Here is a 10,563-nt window from a genome sequence, read left to right on the forward strand (position 1 = left end):
CCCAATTCTTAGTTGTGTTCATTGTTACCATTGTTGTTGAGTTTTCAAACTTGCTGATATATTCAAGATATCAATCCTTTGTGGGATAGGCAGCTCACAAATATTTTCCCATGTCTCTTCACTCTATTAATCATTTCCTTTGAGGTACAAAAGTTTCTGAGTTTGATATAGTCCCATTTGTTTAGTTTTGCTTTTTATGCCGGTGCTTTAGAGATCTTATCCAAAAAGTCATCCCTTACACCAATGTCTTGGAGTGCTTCCCCTTCGTTATTTCCAGCAACTTCATAGTCTCAGGTCATAATTTAGGTCTTTGATCAATCTTAAGTTGCTGAGATGTGTGGATCTAAGTTTATTCTTCTATATTTATACATCCAGTTTTGCCAGCACCATTTGTCAGAGAGTGTTTTTGAATGACTATACCATATCCCCTCCCTAAGTTTCATCACAGAGCTAACAGTTGAAAAATTCCAACTCCCAAGAAAGAAATGTATCACATGTCCAATGTCCAATTGGCTTTTGAAAATCTCATGTTTTCCAGAGGGTTGCCAGTTTGGCATCCTCTGGACACTTGAAAGCTACTGAGACCAAAGAAGTCACGGAAATTCTACTAAACATTTAAAGAAGAGTTAATGTCAATCCTTGTAAAGCCCTTCCAAAAAGTTAAAAGAAGAGGGAATACATCCAAACTGATTTTTGAGGTCAGTTACCTTGAAACAAAATACAGAAAAAAGTATCACAGAAAAATTTGTTCTATTATTTTTATTGGTCAAACTAGTTTTCTCAATTTTGTTTATTTTTCAAAAATGAATTTTTAAATTGTGTTTACCTTTCCTCTTGCATTCATATTCTAGTTTTTATTTATTTCATCTCAAATCTTTATTTTCTTAATTCTTCTAACTTTGACTTTAACTTAATTTGTTCTTTTTCTTGAAGCGTGAGTTTACACTGCTTATTGGAAATCTTGGTTACTTCTAACACAAGTGTTTATTGCTATAAACTTCTCACCTATTACTGCATTTTCTGTATCTCGTAGGGTTTGAATATCGTGATTGCATTTTTATTTCTCTAAAAATATTTTTAATTCTCCTTTTATTTTCTCTTTGGTCCTGTGTGTGTTCAAGTGTGTGTTGTTTGTGTGACATATTTCTGAATTTTCCCATCTTCATACTATTATTGACTTGTAGTTTTTGAAAAATATTTTGAGTGTCTTAAATTTGCAAAGATCTGAATTATGACCGAATACATGTGGCAATTAAATGCATGAATCTGTGCCTAACATAATTAAGTATTGAGGAAAAGCAAATTAAAATCATATGAGATACTACTTTAGGCCTATTATAAAGATTAAAATATCTCTGTATCTCTAAATTTCCTACTTCTTTTCACTATGAGCAATAAAAAATAGTATCTGAAAAAGTTTAAAGAAAAACCTTACCAAGACAGTAGATAAGACTGTGGAAATGAAACTATGGAATGAGAATGTATCCACTGTACCTCACAATTAAACTAATCATGATGACATATATACTGGAATACAAATCAAGATAACATCCATTCTCCAATAGACATTAGGGGAAATTCCTCTTTAGATGTGCTAAATAGAATTGTTTCTGTCCAGAACTGATCTAGATTATTCTGCACTATTACCTTGTCTTTTGAATCTCTTAAGTGAGAACCTTCTGTATATGCAAAGGTATTTCCTGGATAGTGTAGTTTAGCCTTCATTCTCAATATTTGCTTAAGATGCTTTTATTGTCCCACCTAACTGGAACTCTAATCACAACTTTGTAAGTTTATTTGTATAAAAAATTTTATATAAACACAGATATAAAGTTGTATAAAATATACATTTACATTAATTTTTATGAAACTGAGCAGTTTATAATACATCACACTAATGCACATATTGAATAGAGCTTGCAACTCAAACCCAATTGTGTGCCCCTTCTTGATTGTGGCTCTACCCATCCTTTCCTTTTCCACCCTGGTTCAGCTGTAATCACTTTTCCTGGATTTTCTTTAGAGCTTCCTCATTTATGTCAAGTCCAATTGACATCTGCATCTAACCCAGAAAAAAACAAACAGAATGTAAAAGAGGCACATTTTAGTTTGGGTAATACCGCTGGTTCGAGTTCTGGCTGTTCTACTTCCAGTCCAGCTCTCTGCTGTGGCCTGGAAAGGCAGTGGAAGATGGCCCAAGTCCTTGGGCCCCTGCACCTTCATGGGAGACCTGGAAGAAACTCCTGGCTCCTGGCTTCAGATAGGTCCAGTTCTGGCTGTTGCAGCCATTTGGGGAATGAAGAAGCAGATGGAAGACCTCTCTCTCTCTCTGCCTCTGCCGTCTATAACTCTGCCTTTTCAAATAAATATATAAATCTTTAAAAAATTCTCTTAACCATGCTAAAAAAGAAATAGAAGCCAAATACAGAAGTTTCATTATATATAATACATATATTACACACATATATTTCTATATATGTTATTCTACCCTTAAAATAATACAGTTACTTATCAAGTTAATGAATAAAATATTTTTATTTTAAGTTCTAAACACAAGAGCAAATATTATCTTGGGAAGAATAGAATAAGAAGTCCACCACTAGAATATATTCAGTATATATATATATATATATATATATATATATATATATCTCCAGACTTTACCTGTTCTGTAACTAATGAACATGGACATACTATCTCTATTTACACTTTAGTCTAAGCAAGGTTTTTCTCAGGGCAATTGTAACATCTTTGTTCCTCAAGCTATAGATTAACGGATTCATCATGGGAATCACATTTGTGTAACAGACAGAAAAAATTTTTCCCTCATCCAGTGTTCCAGCAGAGGATGGCTTAAGATACATTATTGCTCCTGATCCATAAAACAGAGAAACAGCAGTTACATGAGAACTGCAGGTGCTGAAGGCTTTAGATCTGCCTTCAGTAGAATTGACATGGAGGATGCTGGAGAGAATGAAACCATAAGAGAGAAAGATGGTGAGACTGGGCACAATGATGTTGATGCCAACCACAATGAAAACCACCAATTCATTGACATATGTGCTGGTGCAGGAGAGCTGCATCACTGGGAGGATGTCACAGAAATAGTGGTTGATGGTGTTTGCATCACAGAAGGTCAGTCTCAGCATGCATACAGTGTGGGCCGTGGCACCTGAAAAGGCCATCAAGTATGAACCAAGCATAAGGCTGAAACACACTTTAGGGGACATGACTACAGTATAGAGAAGTGGGTTACAGATGGCCACATAGCGATCATAGGCCATTGATGTCAGCACATAGCATTCAGAAATACCCAAAAAACAAAAAAAGTAGAGCTGCACCATGCACCCCGTGTATGATATAATATTCCTCTCTGAAACAAAGTTCACCAGCATTTTGGGTGTAAATACAGAAGAATAACAGAGGTCAATGAAGGACAAATTGAAGAGGAAGAAGTACATGGGGGTGTGAAGGTGTGAGTGCAGCCCAATCAGAGTCACCAAGCTCAAATTTCCCAGCACGGTGACCACGTACATGAATAGAAACAGGAAGAACAGGGGCAGCTGGAGATCTGGCTGGTCTGTTAATCCTTTCAGGGTGAACTCAGTCACAAGGGAGCCATTTCTTGGAGCCATTCTTCTCTAGGGTGTCTGTGGGTGAAGGAAGAAGGGTGCTGTTAGAGGACAGCCCAGCTCTTCCCACCCTACCTCATCCGCAGTGTGAGAGGTGTGCAGGAATGAGCCTGTGAAATGAGCCCTTGTAGAGCTCCACCAACCCAGCCTGCAGAGTGCAGGGCAGCAGCAGCAAGTGCAGTCACCAGTTCTGGGATAAAGGACAGGAGGGCTGGACCAGAGCAGGATGGTTTGTTCTCTTAGCATTTGTTCCTTCACTTGAGCCCTCCATACCCAAACTCACTCCCATTAAATTTTGAAGAAGTTGACTTAGTCATCCTGTGCTGGCCTCCAGTGCACCTTAGACTATTGAGTTGGAAACCAAAACATTCTTTCTAGAACTACACTAGACAAGCATAGTTTGGGAAAGTTTACATTACATTCCTAAGTCACAGAAAAAGTAATCTCTTTAGAAGGCAGATGGTACAGTCCACAGAGATGCGACTTACTATTACAGATGCTGAAATCCCTGAGCCCATTAATGTCTCTGAATCTTTGCTCTCCTGGAATGCATTCTTTTTCTAGTTTTATTTGCATCTCAGGATTGTGCAAAATGGAGATGGGATGGGTATAACCTAGTTTAGGTGCCTGGTGTCCATCATAAAAATAGAAAACATTAACACCCATGTAATTCATGAACTCATTCCATACCTCAGCGCTCCTTGTCAGGTGGTGTATCCCCAACTTCTTGGAAGAGTAACTTCTCCTTCAACTCCTTTGGTTCCAAGAGGATGCAGTCCACACTTGATCCCTGATATGCTCAGTAAATACGTCTGAACTACCCATCATGATTTATGTTTGTGAATTCAGATGGTCTCCAAACTGCACTTATCACGTCATGAGAAAATTAGGTTTATGAGAGTTTAATTAGATAATGTGCTTGATTATACAAAAGACAGAAACCTGTTCAGTTTCTTCCTAGATTACAGATTCTGGGTGTCAAAGGAGAAAGGGAATTGTAGATACACCTTAGATGGTGATCAGGCTGCAGTTCCTGAGTGACTCAATATTTTAATCAAGTTTTCCCTTCTCTCAGGGGATTGTACATCTCCCAAAGCAAGGCCAAAAATAAACTCCCATCTCCCTACTGTCTAGATTTCTACAAGGAAATCTATTGTTTGTTTGTTGTTTCTTTCTTTCCACGTTCTAAATTGCAATTCCCATAGGATCTAGCTCTACACTCACTTTTTTCCTTATGTGAAAATTAACAAAAATGGAAGCAACTCATCTCAGGTGCATTCTCTCCTGTGATATCACCAGAATCAGAACTTTTTGCATATTTTTATTTCTCAAAGATGTAAAATAAATTTGATTTCTTAAATTTATCAACTTGAATTATGACATAGCATAGTTGGGAGATGTAGGAAAAAATATCATTAATCATTAGGGAAAGGCAGATTAAGATCCTAATACTCCTGAGGCCAACTGGAAGGATGAAAATCATTTCTGTATATTTTCACAATTATGATGTTTTAATTATCATTGGCATTTTAAGGAATTAATACTTTAGATTCTCAAGGTCATAGAGAATGTTCAGTAATTACTGCAACACAATTATAATCAATTCTCAAGTTAATGTGATCTTATAAAAAAGAACAGGGTGAATGTGGTTCTGTGTTTTAATTCTGAGTTTCCTTTCATCAAAGAGAGATGAAAAATCTTATCTGACAAAGTTTATTAAGGAAAATACTTACCAATATGGTAGAAAGGTTTGCGAATGAAATTTTAAAATATGGAAGAACTAGGCCTTCTTTGCCACAAATTCACCTCAACACTGTGATATATCACATACTACAAGTCTGTACAACATTGACTTCCATCACCTTATGGATGTTATTGGAAATTTCTTGTTGCCCACTCAAAACAGAAATTTCTCTGCCCAAGTCTGTGTATGTTTATCTTACCTCTCTCGATTTTCTTCTGTGAAAGTCCTTTAGTAATTCCCAACTACGCCAATTATGCCTTCATTCTCTGTGTTTGCTTAAGATTTGTTTATTGTCACACATAAGGAGAACTCTAATGACAGGATTGTAACCTTATTTGATTATGAATATTTGCATGAATATATAAATATGTGTACAAAATGTGACCTAAAACAAATTTTATAAAATGAACATCTAGCAATCCACCATCAGATCTACAAATTAAATATAGCCAACAACTCAAAGCCATTTGTGTGCCTCTTCCTGTTTGAATCTCCATCCATTCTTCCCTTCTCCATCCTGGTTCTGTTGGAACCACTTTCCTGGCTTTTCTTCAGAGCTTCATCACTTTCATAAAGTCCCACTTCCACATGCATCCAGACCACAGAAGCACAAGTAGAATATTAAAAGAGCACACTTTGCATTTGAAATGGTGTTTGTCATGTCTAGAACCTAGTGACAGGCCACATTGCACTGCAGGAAAGACTGGAAATGTGTGTCTTGGAGGGTGAGCAGCAGCAATCTCTGCCACCCTGAGACATTCATTAGTGGTATCTATCAAATATGTGTTGCAAAGCTAAATAAGTTATGGAATGTGAGACTTGTTGCTGACCCTGGAACTTAATAAACACCTGAATACAAGAATGGTTACAGCAAGCCACCACATGTGGTTTCATTTTATGTATAGACAAATATAAATGTAGGATAAACCCACATATTTTGAATTAAACAACAGGGAGTGAATATGAAATGTGCCAGATACTTTCTGGACACTTGATTATCTGAGCATTTTTGCCTTTATTTGTTTTTGAAGCTTTTTTACTCATTGCTCTCTAATTTCTAAAAGTTAGTAAGTTATCATCATTATAATGGTAATAAACCCTTGCAAATTTAGAATAAAAATTCCAATTCCCAGACTCATCTCCACCACTCACAAACTGATTTGGAACAAGTCAGGAACATCTCTGAGCATCGGGCTCATCATCTATGTAATGGTAACTAGGATTCCATCTTGCACCCTCCAAGTCCTTCTCTGAGGAGCACACAGAATGACAGATGGGACATTGCAGAGGAAACTTTGCCAATACTCCTCCTAACAGCAAGTGTAACATCTGCCCGTGTACTGATATTTGAAGTCTATTAACCCAACTTACGTCAGCAAGAGACTTACCCAGTACAGGGAACATTCCAGCCTCCCTTCACTTAGGAAGAGGGCAGACTCTGCACTCAGAAAGTAAAAGCTTACTACACTGAATTTAAAGGTGTTTGAGACCACAGGACCACTGCATGTAATTTACATCATCTAGTATTCTGTTGAATTAATGACGCCACAGAGAAAAGTTATCTGTCAGACCGATGGAAAAATATCATATCAGTATGCAACATGGTCATTATGCCACCAGAATCAGTTTTCCAGAGTAATACTAACCATATAAAACTAATTTTAGAATATAGGAATATCATACATACGATGTAACTCTACAAAGATTTTTCAAAATCTCATGGAAAATAGAAATAAAAGATGACTATTTGGGTTCAAAACACTTCTGACATTCATATGGTCTTTTGATAATAAGAGTTTTGCATGGAAATTTAGAAGATGCCTCAAATTTCAGTATGATGGTCCACTTGTATCTTTCTGTTACTGTGTCTGATTATTCTTGTGACATATAGTACATTGCCGCACATAGACTGTGGTGCAAATGTGTGTGTGTGTGTGTGTTCTTACATAAACAAAGATATGATTGAAGCAATAATTGTGGTTTCCACTAGATTCAGCAGAGCTTTATGTTGAGCCCAGCCTGAAACCACTGAATACCATCTAAATACATTGTCAAAATCTTAAAGTGTCCTATACCATGCGAATGATGTTAGACATTGAGCATATATTACAAGATGGAAGACAATGACTTGTGTGTGTGTGCCCTGACAATGCAAGCAGGGGTGCAATGTAAAGGGTAGTGGAAGGTTCATGAAGGCGGGAGTTTTAGGAAAGACACAGATGTACAACTCAAATTTCCTTTACTTCTAGCTGTCATCAGCCTTAGGCAGAGTAGATTCTGAACACTCTCATTCCAAATTAATCCTGAAAATAACAGGAGCTTGAGTAGAGAAAAATTGTGCTAAATGGATTCAGCATGTATTCAGCAAACTTTCTTCCTGGTTCTAACAGAGAAAAACCAAGCTTTCTCAACAACTTAAAAACACTCCCTGGCCGGCGCCGCGGCTCAATAGGCTAATCCTCCATCTGTGGCGCCGGCACCCTGGTTCTGGTCCCGGTAGGGGGGGTGCCGGATTCTGTCCCAGTTGCTCCTCTTCCAGTCCAGCTCTCTGCTGTGGCCCGGGAGGGCAGTGGAGGATGGCCCAGGTCTTCGGGCCCTGCACCCACGTGGGAGACCAGGAGAGGAACCTGGCTCCTGGCTTCAGATCAGCATGGTGTGCTGGACACAGAGTGCGGGCCGCAGCGGCCACTTGGGGGTGAACCAATGGATAAAGGAAGACCTTTCTCTCTGTCTCTCTCTCTCTCACTGTCCACTCTGCCTGTCAAAAACAACAATAACAACAACAACAAGAAACAAACAAAAAACAAAGCAAAACAAAACAAAACAAAAAACCACTCCCTTTCTAGAACACAGGCACACTCTAATCACTTCACTTACAAAAACTTCAAAATTTTTCTATGGGGGGTGTAACACTCCTGACTTTGTTCCTCTGACACACCTGCCTTTCCAAAAGAATACTTGCATGGAGTTTACAAGCTCCAAGTTGCTATCAGCTAGCTCATCTCTGTTAAAACTTATCAGCCACCTTCAACTTTTATGACCTGTCTCTATATGCTTATTTCCGATTATTTCTTCCAAAACTTATGATAGAATGTCATACATTTTAAAGAAACATATTGTTCTTCATGGACATATTTTTATTTGTATTTGGAGGCTCATCAAAAGAAAGAATAGTGCCCATGATTAACACAACATTTGGGCTGACTCAAGTAGTAATAAATTAGGTAACAGAGGCAATGCACAACTGAACTTCTACAGAAGCTTCCAAATAGCTCAGAGATTATTTATTTATTGATTGATAATTTTTTCTTTCATTAAGAAAAGCAATTTTTTCAAAAGGAACACTAAGCAAGGATAAAAAAATTCCTTTCCTTAGAACTTATGTGATGGGGCCGGCACCATGGCTCACTTGTTTAATCCTCCACCTGCAGCACCAGCATCCTATATGGGTGCCGGGTTCTATTCTTACTTGCTCCTCTTCCAGTCCAGCTCTCTGCTGTGGCCCAGGAGGGCAGTGGAGGATGGCCCAAGTATTTGGGCTCCTTACCCGTACGGGAGACCAGGAAGAAGCACCTGTCTCTCTCTCTCTCACTGTCTATAACTCTACCTGTCAAATAAAAAAAAAAGAACTTATGTGACAATACAGCACGATGATGCTGAGATCAGGAAATAGATTGTGAGTACTTTGTTAAACTAGAAGTCAAGGGTTCGATGAAACCAAAACCCCTAAAATCAGCAAAACAGTCAGCAAAATACTTAATGCTGCTTTTCCCAATTTCTATATATTGATTGGAGATTTCTACAATGGTAAAATAGTGTATGTTGTTTTCCTAAATAGAACTAAGGCAACAACCACCCTAAGAGAAATGTATGCATCATCTAGGAGCAAAGCACCACCAACATTCAAAGTTGAAATATTTTCTCATGCTCATGTTTACTAAAACCAAACTAATAAAATGAAGTGGGCAGAAAATACACTAGAAAGAGCAGTACACTTGCAAGCAAAAATGAATAGTGTTTCACAGGTTTTCTCATCAAGGAGTTGTGTGACGTTAAGGAAGTCACTGAGCTCTCTGAGCATCACGAGTCACAATCTAATATGGGCCACTTGGTATGTAGAGAAACATGGGAACCACCCACCAAAAGCAGCTTACTGCACACCAGAGAGCTGTAGGATGGGTTCTGTTTGATTATCTTCATGCAACCATCCGCATCTGTGACTCTGGCCTTTGAAGAAGACACATTCCTCCTGCCCAATGGAGAATGCACAGACAGTGCAGCCAGAAGATCTCAAGCCAGCTGTGAATGGCACCCAACAGGGCAAAGATAGGAAACCCACACCTGGGGCTGGTGTTACAGTGCAACAGGTTGAAGCACAGGTTTTGAGGGCAGCATCCCACATCCGGCTGCCAGTTCAAGTGCTGGCTGCTCTGCCTCTGATCTAGCTTCCTGCTAATGCATCCTGGAAAGCAGCAGGTTATGGGTCTAGTGCTTGAGCTCCTGTCACCAATGTGTGAGACCTGGATAAATATCCTGGCTCCGGGCTTCAGCCTATTCCAGCCTTGATTGCTGTTGCAGGCACTTGAACCTGCATATGCAAAATAACTCTCTCGCTCTCACTCTCGCTCTCACTCTAGCTCTCTTTCTCTCTCTCTCTCTCTCGCCTCCTCTCTCCCTTTCTCCTCTAATTCAAACTTTCAAATGCATAAATCTTCATGGGAAAGAAGCCAACCCTCCATGGCACAATGTAACCAGCTGTTACTTTACTTAATCATTATAGAACCATTCCTTTTTTTTTTCAAGAGAAACAAAAGAGTCCTTAATAACAATGGGAAAAAATTTCCTTAAATTATCGTACAGGTGAAATGCAAAAAAATGTAGAAAGAATAGTGAAAATGGTAAAAGGGGAAACTCAACTTTCAAAAAAGATTGAAGCAGGTTTTAGAAGACTCAAATCCCCTTCACCCTGGTAAAGAAGAAATGACTAGAATGTAATCATTGCACAATTTATATATACTTCAAAATACCATGTTCTACAGATTAAAGTCACACAGTTTCCTGTCAAGTTAATGGATGAAATATTTTGTTAATTTTAAAACCCAAAGAGTAATTATTTTCTTAAAAAAGAAATAGAAAATAAGTGCCCTCAAAAAAGCAACTTTTAACTGTCATTAAATAAAAAACAAA

General features: G+C 38.2%; 2 protein-coding genes across 4 annotated transcripts in view; both read right to left on the reverse strand.

Annotated features, from left to right (window-relative positions):
• The window catches only part of LOC100352376 (olfactory receptor 8B3-like), a 113,499-nt gene that overhangs the window by 41,621 nt on the left and 61,315 nt on the right, over positions 1-10,563 (reverse strand). The window lies entirely within an intron of this gene.
• Positions 2,700-7,147, reverse strand: LOC103350573 (olfactory receptor 8B3-like). 2 transcript variants are annotated; one of them, XM_070060937.1, is made up of 2 exons: positions 7,139-7,147; positions 2,700-3,641 (listed from the first exon to the last, which is right to left on the reverse strand). In XM_070060937.1, the coding sequence occupies exons 1-2, from the start codon at positions 7,145-7,147 to the stop codon at positions 2,700-2,702; spliced, it is 951 nt and encodes a 316-aa protein (XP_069917038.1). The 2 variants fall into 2 exon arrangements, with proteins under 2 accessions (XP_069917038.1, XP_089160296.1); XM_089304170.1 differs by lacking the exon at positions 7,139-7,147 and adding an exon at positions 5,935-5,948 and having other exon boundaries at positions 2,700-3,639.

This window comes from Oryctolagus cuniculus, chromosome 1, assembly GCF_051225735.1.
Source record: "Oryctolagus cuniculus isolate XC-2025 breed Fujian yellow rabbit chromosome 1, ASM5122573v1, whole genome shotgun sequence".
In the NCBI taxonomy this organism is placed as follows: domain Eukaryota; kingdom Metazoa; phylum Chordata; class Mammalia; order Lagomorpha; family Leporidae; genus Oryctolagus; species Oryctolagus cuniculus.